The sequence below is a fragment of the Grammomys surdaster genome, unplaced genomic scaffold (genome assembly GCF_004785775.1).
Source record: "Grammomys surdaster isolate TR1022 unplaced genomic scaffold, NIH_TR_1.0 204, whole genome shotgun sequence".
Classification (NCBI taxonomy): Eukaryota; Metazoa; Chordata; class Mammalia; order Rodentia; family Muridae; genus Grammomys; species Grammomys surdaster.
The window spans coordinates 1,836,085-1,852,151 of record NW_021604649.1 but is presented as its reverse complement, the minus strand read 5'-3'; the positions used below and the strand labels follow the sequence as shown (position 1 = coordinate 1,852,151).

The window sequence follows — 16,067 nt, the reverse complement described above, 5'->3', positions numbered from 1 at the left end:
AAAAAAAAAAAGAAAGAAAGAAAGAAAGAAAGAAAGAAAGAAAGAAAAAACAAAAAAAGAAAAGAATGAGAAGCTGGGGTGAGAAGAGTACTTGTGATACTGAGGGAGTCTAGGGGCCAGCATGTACTTTAGTGTGCTAATCAGCACCATGGATAGCCATTTGTTCATCCTTCCATCAATAAGGAAATGGCTCCTTAGGTAGAGGAGAATGGGAGATGGCTGGAATTTGGGGGAGTGGAGTTTCTGTTGGACCTGATCGTTGGAAGTAAGGAAGCAGAAAGATCCACAGTTGAAGGTCACCATCTACTACACAGTATGCTTGAGGCCAGCCTAGATTCTGTGAAACTTTGGTTCTAACGAGAACAAAAATTACTGTCTTAGGCCTGTGTCAGGGCTCTGAGCACTGGGCCCTGTTGGCTCCACTGGAGCCAATGTCTTCTAGAAGTTACACTCTGACAGGAGCCAGGCTCATTACAGAGGTCCCACTGGCTCAGGAACGGGGCAACTGCATGCAGGAGGGGTGAGACAGAAAGCCATGGGCAAAAGCAGGCCGTGGGGCTACCCCAGCACTTCAGAGTCCTGCTGCAGTTTATCCCCACAAATGCTCGACAAACAGAAAGAGACCAGCAGTAGCCTTACTGTTGCTTGATGGAATCTGGTAGTCCACACTAGCTTGGGGAAAAAAAGCATGGTATGGGCACTGGGCCAGAGATGGGTACTTGGTCAAAGGGGATCCATCTGGGGTGAGGGAGTCCAGAAAGTGGGACAAGAAATGGGAAGGCCTTCTCTACCTCAGAGGTAGCATTCCCTAAGAGGTAGCATGGAGCTGAATCTTGACAAAAAAAGTGGGAGCTCCATTCCCATTGGAAGGCACTGAACAAGCAAAGGCAGGGAGGTGTCAGAAGAAAGTCAAGGCAAAGGAATGAGGTCTGCTCTCCTCATGGTAACAGGCTCTCGGAAAGACACTTGATGACAGAACAGATAGGGCCAGAAGATAAGGATCTTTGGATCCAAGACTTCAGTGCCTGAGTGTCCTTGAGGCTGCCCTGTTTCCTTCCCTTTCACCTCCACTTAGAAGTCTCCCTATTGCACAAGAGAAACTGGTGGGGCTGGGGATGAAGTCAGGGAGGTTTGTGACCCACTCTTGACCAGGATAGGCTTGGGGACTGGACCCATGTCTTTTGGACATACCTCCCCTTTGTGGCTATCATCCATAGTTTCTACTCTCCACATAGCTACTACTGCCCTGTGGGACTTGAATAAGTCATTAAGGAACTTGGAATGGTGATGCTTGTCTGTAAATGTACCACTCAGGAGGCTTAGCGATGTGTGTTCAAGCCCAACCTAGGATATAAAGTAAGCTATCTATACCTCAGTGTTTGGGTGTTTGGGCCTGCTTCATAGAATTCTTTCTTTTCTTTTCTTTTCTTTTCTTTTTTTTTTTTTTGAGACAGGATTTCTCTGTGTAGCCCTGGCTGTCCTGGAACTCACTCTGTAGACCAGGCTGGCCTCGAACTCAGAAATCCGCCTGCCTCTGCCTCCCAAGCACTGGGATTAAAGGTGTGCGCCACATAGATTGTGGGGTTGTTTCCTTGATTTATTTAGTTGTTTGGTACACTGCTTTCTTTCTTTTTCTTTCTTTCTTTTTTTTTGTACACTGGTTTCTTAAGTGCTGGGATTACAGACGTTTGCCAACCACACCTGGCTAATTCTTCAGATAAGATCTTATCTCCCAGGCTGGTATTTGAAAGTCTGACCTCAAGAGATTCCCTCTTATCTGGGCATGGTGACACATTCCTGTCACCCTCAGCAGTTGGAGGCTGAAGCAGGTTGATTGCTGTTGAGTCTGAGGCCAGAGCTGTATAATAAACTGGGGTGGTAGCCAGGTGGTGGTGGTGCACACCTTTAATCCCAGCACTTGGGAGGCAGAGGCAGGTGGATTTCTGAGTTCGAGGCCAGCCTGGTCTACAGAGTGAGTTCCAGGACAGCCAGGACTACACAGAGAAACCCTGTCTCGAAAAAAACAAAAAAAATAAAAAATAAAAAAAATAAACTGGGGTGGTGGGACCAGGGGAGGGGGGCCGCGTGTGTGTGTGTGTGTGTGTGTGTGTGTGTGTGTGTGTGTATCCTCCTGAGTACCTGGCACTACAACCAGTCCAGGAAAGGATGTTTAAAGAATTGCTCTGGATAGAATATAGTGGTAAACCTATAGTTGTATGCCTCGATAAATTATCACAAGAAGATAGTAGAGTCCGGGGGAGGCTAAAGCTGTAATTGGTAGTAAGAATGCTTATTAGCCAGGGTCGGGGGAGGGAGGAGCCTGGGTGCATAGCTTAGCGGTAGAGCACTTACCAAGCACACACAAGGCTCTGGGTTCTATCCCCAGTACTGCAGGAAAAAAGAAACAAACCACACCAGCAGGATTAGGAGATATTTGGTCATTTATTCTTTTGGAACAATGTTCATTTCTCTGTTTTCAGACAAGATTACAGACAGATCTTGGTTTTGTCACAATTTGTCATAGTCAAAGGAAACCTTGGGAAATCGAGGATCCTGCAGAGAAAAAACAATGCTTAATCTCTAAAGCCGGCTATAGTTCAGAGGCTTTGATTAGAACCCAAGGCTTTATATATGTGCCAGACAAATGCTCTAGCTAGCTAGCTACTCAGCCCCTGAACCACCTTCAAGTCCTATATGTCTATCCACAGATGGCCACTTGGGTTGCTCACCACATCAGAATTTAAGGTGCTGCATCTGTGGGTGGCTTCTATGGCAGCATTCAGTCATGTGTGGGAGGGTGTAGTCACCAGCCCAGGCTTCAACAATGTGATAATTGCTCTGCAAAAACAAGTCTTTGTGAAATTAAATCCCTCAATCTTAAAACCAACGAGGCCTATTGGATGGCAGCAAGAAAGACTGGTTTTGAGCTGCTCAGATGGTTCAGCGGATAAAAAGCACTTACCATTCAATGCCTGGCAACTGAGTTCTGATCCCTGAAACCCACATAAAGATGGAAGGAGAAAACTGACTCCATGTGCCATGGCATACGTGCCTGCTCATAACACATACACACAGTAAATTTAGAAGTGATTTGAAAAACCTGTCTTTCTATTGGGCATGGTTGCAAACACCTGTACCGCCAAGTCGTTGGGCAGAGAGGTGGGAGGAGTTCAACCTCAATACCAGCCTAGACTCCATAGAAGGACGTCGTGTCAGGAAACCAGAACTAGGGGCCTGGCTTCATGTTAGAGTGCTTTTCAGGCATGTCTATGGCTCTGGATTTAATTCCCAACACACACACACACACACACACACACATACACACACACACACACACACCTGAGCACATTTACTTGGGAGACTGAGGTATGAGAATCTCTCAAGGATCCAAAGCCACCTGGATAGCATAGATACTTTCCCAGTACAGAATGGAAGTATGTGGTTTTTGTTGTTTGGGTTTTGGTTGGTTTGTTTGTTTTTGTTTTTGTTTTTTTTTTTTCGAGACAGGGTTTCTCTGTGTAGCCCTGGCTGTCCTGGAACTCACTCTGTAGACCAGGCTGGCCTCGAACTCAGAAATCTGCCTGCCTCTGCCTCCCAAGTGCTGGGATTAAAGGTGTGTGCCACCACCGCCCGGCTTGGGTTTTGTTTTTTGAGACAGGGTTTCTCTGTGTAGCCCTGACTGTCCTAGAACTCACTCTGTAGACCAAGCTACCCTTGAACTCCAGAGATCCTCTTGGCGCCTCCTGGAATGCTGGAATTAAAGGTGTGTGCCGCCACCGCCCAGCCAAGGTTTTTTTGTTTCATTTTTTTTTCACATATGTAAGGCGGGAAATACGGCAGTGTCCAGGCAGGCGTGGTGCAGGAGGAGCTAAGAATTCTACATCTTCATCTGAAGGCTGCTAGTGAAAGACCGACTTCCAGGCAGCTATGATGAGGGTCTTAAAGCCCACACCCACAGTGACACACCTACTCCAACAGGGCCACACCTCCAAATAGTGCCACTTCCTTGGGCCGAGCTTATTCAAACCATGACACAGAGTCAAGTGAATCTCTGTGAATTCAAGGCCAGCTTGATCTACATAGTGAGTTCCAGGCAAGTCACAGCTACACAATAAGTAGTCTACTGTTTTATGATATCCACAGTCATAACCCCTCAAGACAAAAATCAATAAATCAATAAATAAATAGATGTGATTTACTAGGTGTCATGGCAAACTCCAAGAACCCCAGCACTAGAGAAGCATAAGCAGGTGGCTCAAACTCTACATAGCTACATAGCAAGTTTCAGGCCAACCTGAAACAACATAGTGAATCTGTCCCAATTTTTCAAAAAGCCAGGTGGTGGTGGTGATGGTGCACACCTTTAATCACAGGGGGCAGAGGCAGGCAGTTCTCTGTGAGTTCGAGGCCAGTCTGGTCTACAGAACAACTTTCACGAGAGGGGAGAAGATTTCATGGCACATGCCTGTATTCATTCTCTCTCTCTCTCTCTCTCTCTCTCTCTCTCTCTCTCTCTCTTGTTGTTGTTGTTTTCGAGACAGGGTTTCTCTGTGTAGCCCTGGCTGTCCTGGAACTCACTCTGTAGACCAGGCTGGCCTCGAACTCAGAAATCCACCTGCCTCTGCCTCCCAAGTGCTGGGATCAAAGGTGTGCGCCACCACTGCCCAGCGCCTGTATTCTCAATACTGAGGAGACAGAGGTAGGAAGACCACTCCAGCTTCCAGGCCAGCCAGGTCTACATAGCAAGACAATATGTTAAAGAAAGACAAGGATGTGCATAGCCGCCAGGTGCAGTAATCACAGTACTTGAGGCAGGAGACAGGAGGATTAGATTGACCATCACATCCCTCTTATATAAAATACCCAGAATAAACAAACTCAGTGCCTGGCTTGCTGACACATACCTTTAATCCCAGCATTTGAGGAGTGGAGGCAGAATGATCTCTGTGAATTTGAGGCTAGCTTGGTCCACATGGTGAGTTCCAGGACAGCCAAGGGTACATAATGAGACCCTGTCTCAAAAAAGAAATAAATAAATTTATAGATAGTAAGAAATTAATAGTGACAGTGTTGGCAGTAGGAGATGGGAATTGATTATTAATGGGCATAACATTTCTTTCTTTCTTTCTTTCTTTCTTTTTTTTTTTTTTTTGGTTTTTTGAGACAGGGTTTCTCTGTGTAGACCTAGCTGTCCTGGAACTCACTCTGTAGACCAGGCTGGCCTCGAACTCAGAAATCCACCTGCCTCTACCTCCCAAGTGCTGGGATTAAAGGCGTGTGCCACCACCGCCCGGCTTCTCTCTCTCTCCTTTTTAAAGATTCATTTATTTTTATTTTCTGGGTATGGTGTTTTGCCTGAATAACCTGTTACAGTCTGCCCCCCTCACCGTGCCCCCAGCATAGCTGTAGCCATTTTGTTCCATGCCTGCCAGCTATTTCATGTTGTTGCTGTAACATGCCTGCCAGTCATTGACACAGGAAAGTGACTTGGCTCAGAGCAAGGACATGCTGACCACATATCTTTTTCTGAACATTCTGGATGAGGTTTGCTAATCTTAAGAAATTCCACAAAGCTTTACGTAGGACCTATCAAATCCAAGGTCAATATAAACTGTTATGTCTAAAATACCTTGAGTCAGAGCTGACCACCAGGCAGCACTTCCTACGATTGCATATAAACTCCTGATTTTTATAGTTTTTTTTCCTTTATAGCTGATAGAAAAAGATATCCGTTGTTATAGTTCAGATAATTCTGAGCTATGTCCATGGCCTGACCAGTATTAGGGTGTGTGTTGAATAAACTATTCTTGCTTAACAGAGATCAGGGTTCATATGTTTTGCATGGTAATTCCTGAACCCAACATACACCATATGCATGTGGTGGTGCCCAAGGAGGTCACACGAGGGTGTTGGATTCTGGGAAACTGGAGTTTCAGATAGCTGTGAGCTGCCGTGTGGGTGCTGGAACCTGGATCTTCAGTAAGAGCAGCAAGTGCTCTTAACTGATGAGCCATCTCTCCAGCCCCTCAATTGAGTTCTTTAAAAAAAGGGGGGGGGAGAGGGTTAAAAACAAAAAGAAGAACAAATGGCCCTGAGAGATGTCTCATGAATCAAGAGACATACTGTTCTTCCAATGGACCTGAATTTAATGGTTTCTACCACCTCGTTATAGGGAGGTTCATAGTCTCTAGTGACTGCAGCTCCAGGGGATCTGACACCCTCTCTTGGCCTCCTAGATGAGTCATACATATTTGGCTGACATATGAATAAAACAGGCATTTGAACTTTTTTCTTTTGTTTTGGCTTTTTGAGACAGGGTTTCTCTGTGTAGCCCTGGCTGTCCTGGAGTTAGTTCTGTAGACTAGGCTGGCCTTGAACTCACAAGAGATCCACCTGCCTCTGCCTTCCAAGTGTTGGAAATCAAAGATGTGCACCACCATGCCAAGCAATTTTTTTCTTTTAATGTGGAAAAACAAGCTGGGCAATGGTGGCACATCTTTGTGGTCCCAGCTACTCCGGAAGCAAGCCAACGAAGGAAGCTAGCTTGTGAGAAGACAAATGCTTTAAGTTCACACTTCATTTTAGAGAACCTCACCTAAGTTTGAACTCAGGTAAATTAACAGGCTGGTACCTAGTATTAATTTCCAAGTTATCCCCCCAACAAAACCCAAACCTAGCTCCAGTCTCTAGGCTCAGCCCCAACAAGACCAGCATCTCCAGGTTATTCCCCCAACAGATCTACACCCCTAGGTTACAAGCCCATCCCGTGCCTAATGACCTCCAATGCTGAGGAAAATAGAAATTAAGTTTCTTAAAATTATAAAAAGTTTTTTTAAGTTTATAAAAAGATACAGAGTATGTTCAGTGGGTGTGTGGAGAGGTATGGGGGAAGGAGATGTCTCAGCGGGCCCATGCCAAAGTATCTCTTCCCCCTGAGGGACCAACCACACACCCGTATAGCATAGAACAGAGTTTATTCAGGGCATAGGGAAGGGAGCCAGGAGGGTAGGAGAGAGAGAGAGAGAGAGAGAGAGAGAGAGAGAGAGAGAGAGAGAGAGAGCAGAGAAGTAGAGGCCGGCCATGATCACGTGGAGAGAGGGGGAAGGGAAGGGGAGAGGGGGCAGAGAGAAGCTACAGGCAAGAGAGCAAGAGATTAAGAGAGCAAGAGGGTAAGAGAGAGAGGAGGGGGCAAGCAGCCCCTTTTATAGTGAGCATGCCTACCTGGCTGTTGCCAGGTAACTGTGAGGGTGGAGTTTAGACAGAATACTAACAATCATTGCATTGGTTTACATCTCAAATGATATCCCAGTTCCAGGTTACCTATCCACAAATCCCCCAGAAATTAAGTTTATGATATGACTCCCAGTACCAGCCAATTATGTTAAAGGCCATGGTAGCTCTTAAATTAGATCCTTAAACACACGCACCTCTGCTTGTAGCTTTCTATAAAGCCTTGTCCCAATGGCTCTCCACCACCAAAACTGTCCTGATGGTGGTGCTCTGCCTCCCCCCTCTGAGCTAGCTCAAATAGAATAAAGACTCTGCTGTGAGTTGCATCAGATTGACTCCTGTCATTTTTTTTGGGGGGGGGGCGCAGAGCACCACCTGCCTGTCTATTAAAATAAGTTTATGAGCGCTATACAGAAAGGTCATAAAATCCCAGTTATTCCATGTAAAAGAAAGCCATCATAAACTGGGTGGTTATGGCACACACCTTCAGTCCAAGCTCGAGGCAAGCACATCTCTGTGTTTGAGGCTACAGAATGAGTTCCAGAACAGCCAGAGCTACAAAGAGAAACACTGTCTTGGAAAAAACAAGCCCTCTTATCTTACGGCCACCATCAGATTAGACATTGCCCCCAGCAAGAATCTCCAATGGATACTAAATCTGAGCATCTACTCTGGGGTTGAGAAACAATTACACAATCTCCAGTATCTCCTAATAGTCAGAGATAGCCTAGGCAAGATAAGTTCTGTCTCAAAAAAAAAAAGTCTCCCAGGAAGATACTAGATAGAAGAAAAAGTATTTGTGACATGGAGAAACCTGGATGATACTGCTTTAATCAACTGACCAAAGCAAATACCAAGAGTATTGAAACAAATCAGTATTTTGTGCCTCCTGATAACTAAGCACACGGAATCACCTTTGTGGAATTCTTGCCCTAAATACATAATGTAAATCTGATCATATCAGATCAATTCACAATGTGAAACATTCCTCCCATGAACTGACCTGCATCCTTCGTTTTTTTTTTTTTTTTTTTGGTTTTTCGAGTCAGGGTTTCTCTGTATAGCCCTGACTGTCCTGGAACTCACTCTGTAGACCAGGCTGGCCTCGAACTCAGAAATCCACCTGCCTCTGCCTCTCAAGTGCTGGGATGAAAGGCGTGTGCCACCACTGCCCGGCTTTCCCATTTCTTTAGTTTTTGTTCGTCTGAATGTTTATGAAGGATGCAGGTAGCCAGGCCGAAAAGAAAGAAAGAAAGAAAGAAAGAGAGAGAGAGAGAGAGAGAGAGAGAGAGAGAGAGAGAGAGAGAGAAAGGGAGAAAGAGAGAAAGAGAGAAAGAAAGAAAGAAAGAAAGAAAGAAAGAAAGAAAGAAAGAAAGAAAAACAAAAAAAAAGAAATACTACCATCAAGATCCTAAAAGATAAGGAAACCCCGAGGCTAGCCAGACAGCGGTGGCACATGCTTTTAATCCCAGCAGTTGGGAGACTGTCTCAGCAAGGATGGCCAAGGCTACACAGAGAAACCCTGTCTCAAAAATGAAATGAAATAAAATAAAATGGAAACCGAAACCAAAAGTAAAACTAATAGTACAACACAGCTCATGACCAGGCTTCCCATTTTCTTATTCAAGCACTTGGGTGGTGCAGACAAAAGGATCATAAGTTCAAGTTTATCTTCAGAGCTGTATATTGAATCCAGACTGGGATACGTAAAACCCTGTTTTAAGAAAAAGGAGGGGAGGGGTGTCGGGAATGCTGTCCGGAATGCTGTTGAGATGGCTCAGAGGATAAAGGCACTGGTTGCCAAGCTGGCTTCTGACCTCCATATGTTTGTCATGGCATGTGTGGATCCATCCTCCCCCTTGATAAAATTTTTAATAAATTAAGTTAAGGTAGGTTGGAGACTAAGTCAGTGGTTAAGAGCACTGGTTGCTCGTCCAGAGGACCTGGGTTAAATTCCCAGCAACCACATGGCAGCTCAGCTCACAGCTGACTGTAACTCCAGTCCCAGAGGACCCAAAGCATTCTTCTGACCTGACCTGCTTGGGCACTAGGCACACCTGTGACACACAGACACGTATGAAGGCAAAACACCCATACACATAAAAGGCAATACATACATTTATTTACAAATAAATACAATTTCATAAAATAGAGGTGGGCACAGTGGGGCATACCTTTAATCTCTGACAGAGGCAAGCAGATCTCTGTGAATTCAGGGCCACCCTGCTCTACACAGGTAGAGCAGCCTGAGTTAAATAGTGATACCCTGCCTCAAAAGAAATAATTGAATAAAAAGGGCCAGGTGTGGTGGTGCTCTCCTTTAACCCCAGAATTCAGGAGGCAGGAGCAGGTGAATCCCTGCTAGTGAGACTCTGCCCCCATCTCCCCACAAAAGGCATGTTTTTGAAGTACAGAATATATATATATGCTTGCCATTTCAGCTATTAATTGCCTGTTTGCTTCCACTACCCATTGTTGTCTGGTGCTTATTAGTTGTTTTTTTTTTGTTTGTTTGTTTTTTGTTTGTTTTTGTTTTTGTTTTTGTTTTTCCAGACAGGGTTTCTCTGTGTAGTCCTGGCTGTCCTGGAACTCACTCTGTAGACCAGGCTGGCCTCGAACTCAGAAATCCACCTGCCTCTGCCTCCCAAGTGCTGGGATTAAAGGCGTGCACCACCACCACCCAGCTAGTTTTTTCTTATTAATTTGTACATGTTCTTTATATGGCCCAAAATTTAGATATTAATTCTTTCTTTTCTGAGACAGGGTCTCACTATGTAGCCCTGAAAAGCCTGGCACTCACTATGTAGACCAGGCTGACCTGAAACTCAGTATGTGAACCAGGTTGGCCTCAAATTCACAGAGTTTGCCTCTGCCTTCTTAGTAATGAGATGAAAGGCATGTACAGCCATACCAACTGTATTCTACTGTTATTTATATTTATGTATGAATACATACCACAAGAGTACCTGGGAATTACAGATGATTGGTTGTGAGCCACCATGCGAGTTCTGGAAATCAAATCTAGGTCCTCTGCAAGAGTAGCAAGTACCCTTAACCATTGAGACATCCAGCCCTGTATTGTACATTAGAGGAAAGGACGTTGTATTTGTGCATCTAGCTGATGTAAATATTTATGTATATATACATATATACATACCCACGGTGTTATTTTTGTTTTGTTTTGTTTTTCGAGACAGGGTTTCTCTGTGTAGTCCTGGCTGTCCTGGGTCTCACTCTGTAGACCAGGCTGGCCTCGAACTCAGAAATCCACCTGCCTCTGCCTCCCAAGTGCTGTGATGAAAGGCGTGCGCCACCACTGCCCGGCTTAATTTTTTTTTTTTTTATTTTTAAACGTAACTATGAATTTACTCCATTTGAAGACATGTTAAATAAAAACTCAGCGGCTGAGCATTTACCTACAAAGCAAAAGGCCATAGGTTGCATCCTCAGACGGCAGGGACAGAGACAAGCAGTTTCTTCAAATCAAGAATTGCTAATCCTGCCCTTTTGTTTAACAGAAAGGGACACCGCCCAGAGTGAATGGGCACAACTTCCTTAACTCCATACAGCCAGGCATTAATCTTATTAGAACCTGTTTTCCTTAGCTCCTGGGGTCAGGATGAGGTCAAGATTGACCTGGGTGTGTTTCTCAGTTCACATTCACATTTGGAGCTAAGCCCCTTAATGCCCTATAAGTGCGCCTTAGGGGAAATGGGCTCTTCTCCGGAGTCGAAGGTTTCATCAGCCTAAGAATAGAATTGAATGTTCACGACTGCGTTGTACATTCAGTAGAGAACCAATCTGCATAAACCCTTTGTTGATACACAGAAACCGATACAGATCTTTATCATTTATCAGATCCTTTTTTTTCTTTTCTGTTTTCCTTTCCCCCCCCCCCCCGCTGGGTTTTAGTCCCCTTCCAGTTTACCGGAACACTTAATATCAGCTAAGGTCACCTTCTTTACAGGGCCCATTCTTTTGAGGAATGAAGCAAGCAAAATCAGTTAATGATAAACCAAAATGCCTACTGCTAGCCCTTAGGGGGTCGATAAGACACCTAGTGAGTGTTCCTAGGTGACAGAGTCATTACCGACAAAAGCTTCGATCTGTTCCCTGGGGCTAAGGAAGACTGGAAATTCCTTCAGATTCCTCAAGAGATAGGAAAGGGAACAGCGGCTTATTTTTCCAGCTGTGACTAGGGTCACACCAGTATCTATACAAGAGGGACCACAGGGGCGAGCATTTGGCAGAAAGGGGGCTAGCCTCCTCCCTCCCCTTATCTTTTCCATTTTGGTTCTCAAGGATTATAAAATAATCATTAGGAAGTGTTTTCTTAGAAGTTGGGAAATTCTTGCGCCCTGAACGTTCCTGAGCTAGCATGGCATGTGGCCTGAATTGGGCACCGGTGAACCTCCTGTGCGCCGACGTGCTCCAGCGCCCCGCGCCCCTCAACCCTGCTGCTCCTCCTCGCGATGCTCGGGTTCACTCCTCCTGGTCCCCGCCCCGCTCCCGCTTTCCGATTGGAGGAACTCAGCTGCTAGCCCGCCCCGGGATTTAAAGGGCCCGCTCGGCCGCGCCGCCCTGGGAGCCGCTGCTGGTCCCGGCCTTGCGGCCTGCGGGGGAGGCTGCCCGGAGGAGGTGGCGACAGTGGCAGCAGTGCGCGTCCCCGGCCCCCAGGACCACGGCTTCCTTTCTGCCAGGTAGGTCTCCTTGTGCGCGCGGCTCCCACGTTCCCATCCTTAAGCTGGCCTCCGGGGCGCGGATCTGTACCCCTTGTCCTGGGACCTCGTCCGCATCACCTATAGGACTCCCTCCCTGCTATGTCCCCTGCCAGCGCATCCACTTTCCTGCAGTCTCTCGACCAGGGCAAGGCTTTGTTAGCGGCTTTTTGCTGGGTAGGGTGAGATGAAGCTCGCGGAGGATACATCCATACAAGGAGAGATGCACACGGCCCCTAAGTGTCACAGACTCCCCCTTTCTGCACTTCCACATTGAGTGACTACCTTGGAAACCAAGGAGCCCACTTCTTCCGCCCCATTTGATATATAGGTCTAGAATGCATATCATTTTGTCATCATTGAGCCGGACTGTCACAGCATTCAAGATACACAAGGTCCTTCATTCCCCGCGGGTCACAGTGCATCCAGAACACCCACTGATATCACAGTTGGTGGCTCAGCCGATGTACCTGAGATTCACATCCTCCCCAAAGCCTTCCAATAGCACCCTGGGGGGTTGGCAGCCCCAAACTGAAATCCTGAGTGCTCAAATCCAAACCTTGATTGTGGGCAGCCCCATGGACATCTTACTCCCTCTGTGTCCTCCGTTTGGCAGCTCCATCTGTCCATCCATCTGTGTGGGTCCACAATGGCCACCTTCAGCCGCCAGGAATTTTTCCAGCAGCTACTGCAGGGCTGTCTCCTGCCTACTGTCCAACAGGGCCTTGACCAGATCTGGCTGCTTCTTACCGTCTGCTTCGCCTGCCGCCTCCTTTGGAGGCTGGGTAAGTGCTTACCAGACTGTGTTCCACCACATCAGATTTTATCTTATTTGTCACATTCATGGATATCAAGTTATACTTTACCCTATCACATTCTATCATGCCACATTCTGCAGCGGCAAGCCAGGCCCCTACAGGTCCAGCCCCATCATATCCCATTAAGCTAAGCCCCTTTCCACCACAACACATTCCTGCCATACAACCACCTCAAGCCACACTATGGCAAGCCACATCCCATTAAACCAAGACATGCCCTTCAGCGTGCCTGCACTCTGGGATGGTAAGATCCTGAACTGTTAAGTTCCAAGGTTATCCATCAGATCCTGGAAGTATCCTACCCTAAAGCATCCTAGTTACTAGGTATGAAGAGTCTGCCAGGTTGAAATTTTCACATGCTGGACTTCCAAAATGTTGACATTATGAATGTCTATAATCAGGCCATGGTGAAATTTCGGGATTCTTGGATTCTATAATGTTTCTACAAGCATAGCAAAGTCAAGTATCCAAATGAGAAGTTCTGAAATCCCCGGGTGTCCTGTAGGATACAGGCATTTCTGAAAACCAAAGGTTCTCTAATCAACTCTTTCCTTTTCATCTTAAGTGGGTTTTCTTCCCCCCCCCCCCCAGGTTTGTTATTTTGGTACATATCAAAGCTACTGAAAAGATGAAAGAATGCTGATATATATTTACATATAGAAAGCAATAGCCATAGGTTCAATTGGCCACAATAGATTGCTCTATCTTCCTGCCTCTCTATCTCGCCTACCTCTTTCTGAATCATTTCAATAACCTGATAGTATCATGACCCTTCACCCCAAGTCCTTCAGTATACGGTCCCTGAGAACAGCCCCTCCCCCCATACGGAGCCTCATCCGTCATCCCCACTCCTGTGAGATTTTAATCTGGATGCAATCCTGTCCAACATCAATTGATAATTTTCCTTTCAGGGGTCCCTGAAAGCCTTAGTAGATGTTGCTTTTTAAATCCAGGCCTTGCCACACATGCTAGCTCTCCAATACCACCTTTGGGTCCCCTTAGACTCCAGCATGTTCTAGACTTTTGCCCAGACTGGGCCCTATTGCCCAAGTCCTTCCTCTCTTGCCAGCCTACCAACCTCCCGCCTTCTTGTTTTCCCTCCCTGTCTCTGTCTCCCTCTCTCTCCCTCTCACCCTAAGGGTTACCGTCTTACCTGAAGCATGCAAGCACCGTGGCAGGTGGCTTCTTCAGCCTCTACCACTTCTTCCAGCTGCACATGGTTTGGGTCGTGCTGCTGAGTCTCCTGTGCTACCTCGTGCTGTTCCTCTGCCGACACTCCTCCCACCGAGGCGTCTTCCTCTCCGTCACCATCCTCATCTACCTGCTCATGGGGTATGGGTGTGCATCCTCACCCTATCTCTTGTTGGCAGAAGGCAGGCGGGGTCCCCAAGGCCTTGATGAAGTGGGTCCAAGATAGGATGCCATGAGATTCTAAGGAAAGAGAGGAGTCAGGGACCATCATTCTGCAAGGAGTTGATACCAGAGAGGGTGACAACTGTTCCTGAAGGAGACCCGGAACACATGTCCTTCCATGAGGCTGTACAGGATAGATTGAACATGGGCTTCCCCTGGAGGAGGGGGTCCTGGGGATTTTTTTCTTAATGTGTTATGTGGATTAGGAAGGCAGAACCCCTTCAATACCTCAGGGCCCCCTGTAGTGTCCAAAGCCCTAGGAGGCATAGGGCCAAGACCATCACCTTTTTTCCTCAGTGAGATGCACATGGTGGACACCGTGACATGGCACAAGATGCGAGGTGGGTAGCTTTGCCCTCCCACTTGCCCTCCTCATCTCCTAAGAGCCCTCCTGGACTTTTCCCCTTCATAAACCAACCACCATCCAGTGCAGGCTTCCCTTTCCCCTGACATCTGTGTCTCTGTTTCTTTCTACCTATCACTGTGTCTCCCTTTTCCTCTCACCTCACACGTGGTGCACCCTATCTTTCATGGTGACATGCTTTCTTATCCATACACTTGACCATGGGCCCCACACATAGGGGCCCAGATGATCGTGGCCATGAAGGCGGTGTCTCTGGGCTTCGACCTGGACCGGGGCGAGGTGGGTGCAGTGCCCTCACCTGTGGAGTTCATGGGCTACCTCTACTTTGTGGGCACCATCGTCTTTGGGCCCTGGATATCCTTCCACAGCTACCTACAGGCTGTCCAAGGCCGCCCACTGGTGAGCTCCTGGGTGGCCAGGTGGGCAGGGACTGTGGGAGCCGCCATGGGGCAGTGCTCATGGATCCTTGATCCCACAGAGCCGCCGATGGCTGAAGAAGGTGGCCCGGAGCCTGGCGCTGGCCCTGCTGTGCCTTGTACTGTCCACTTGTGTGGGCCCCTACCTCTTCCCCTACTTCATCCCCCTCGACGGTGACCGACTCCTTCGCAAGTGAGCACAGCCTTCAAGGCCCCTGTGTAGCAGTGAGGGGGTTGGGTAGAAGGCTGGGTCTTCCCAATTCTGAGCCTGTCTCTTAATGCTTCTGTCTGTCTTCTGTTACTACAGCAAGAAACGCAAAGCCAGGTAAATGAGGGCAGGTGCTGAGGGCAAGTGGGCTGACCAGGGCTGGGCCAGAGCCTTGGACTAATTGCTTGCAGACATCTGAATCTGAGTGGACATCTACCCCATTATCGAACAGAGACCAAGTGTGTCTGTCTGTGGATGTCTGTCTGACCAAGATTTGGCTCTGTGACTCCATGTGTGACTGACATTCCAACACGATTGTGTCTGGATGTCCTTTTGTTGTACCACTAGAAGCAAGTTATGTGACTATAACGGGAAGAGGCAAGTGTGTATTAGTTGGTGACTCTGGATAACAGAGTTGAATTGTTTGCCTGTGGCCCGCTGACTCCCTGAGTGTGGGACCGAGAATCCTGACTGGCTGGGCTGTGCATTGTCACTGGTGGACTTGTGTGTCTGTCACTGGCTAGGGTGAACCTCGGTCCGTGATTGTGGCTTCTCTGTAACTCTGGTTTGCCTGTACAGCTTGCAGGGTGCCCGCTTATGATTGAGTCTGCTAGTTTGTCTGCCTTCTCAGACTGCTTGCTGCTACCTGAGGAAAGGATATGACAAGCTATGAGCCTGTGTCTGGGATTGCCCAGGACTGGATCTAGCTGTTTGCTAGCGGTTTGATTGTGTGACCCCCTCCCCCTATTCACTGGCTCCTGGGTATGTCTGATACTGAATGAGACTCCGAAAGTAGCCGGGCAGTGGTGGCACACATCTTTAATCTCAGTGTTCTCAGACACAAAGAAACCCTAGAGAGAGAGAGAGAGAGAGAGAGAGAGAGAGAGAGAGAGAGAGAGA

The 16,067-nt window shown here is 47.2% G+C and overlaps 1 protein-coding gene and 1 long non-coding RNA gene across 3 annotated transcripts in view; one reads left to right on the top strand and one right to left on the bottom strand.

Annotated features, from left to right (window-relative positions):
• The first annotated feature begins 11,785 nt into the window (after positions 1–11,785).
• Positions 11,786–16,067, top strand: part of Porcn (porcupine O-acyltransferase) — a 12,325-nt gene continuing 8,043 nt past the window's right edge. The window contains exons 1-7 of one of the 2 annotated variants that reach the window (XM_028770792.1): positions 11,786–11,930; positions 12,565–12,733; positions 13,906–14,098; positions 14,477–14,520; positions 14,761–14,942; positions 15,022–15,152; positions 15,267–15,284. In XM_028770792.1, the coding sequence (XP_028626625.1) occupies positions 12,598–12,733; positions 13,906–14,098; positions 14,477–14,520; positions 14,761–14,942; positions 15,022–15,152; positions 15,267–15,284 (704 nt within the window). In that variant the 5' untranslated portion in view covers positions 11,786–11,930; positions 12,565–12,597. The remainder of the gene's footprint in view (positions 11,931–12,564; positions 12,734–13,905; positions 14,099–14,476; positions 14,521–14,760; positions 14,943–15,021; positions 15,153–15,266; positions 15,285–16,067) is intronic. The other variant, XM_028770793.1, reaches the window with a different exon arrangement.
• Positions 14,106–16,067, bottom strand: part of LOC114624038 — a 10,859-nt gene continuing 8,897 nt past the window's right edge. The window contains exon 3 of the long non-coding RNA XR_003711879.1: positions 14,106–14,197. This is a non-coding gene — a long non-coding RNA (uncharacterized LOC114624038). The remainder of the gene's footprint in view (positions 14,198–16,067) is intronic.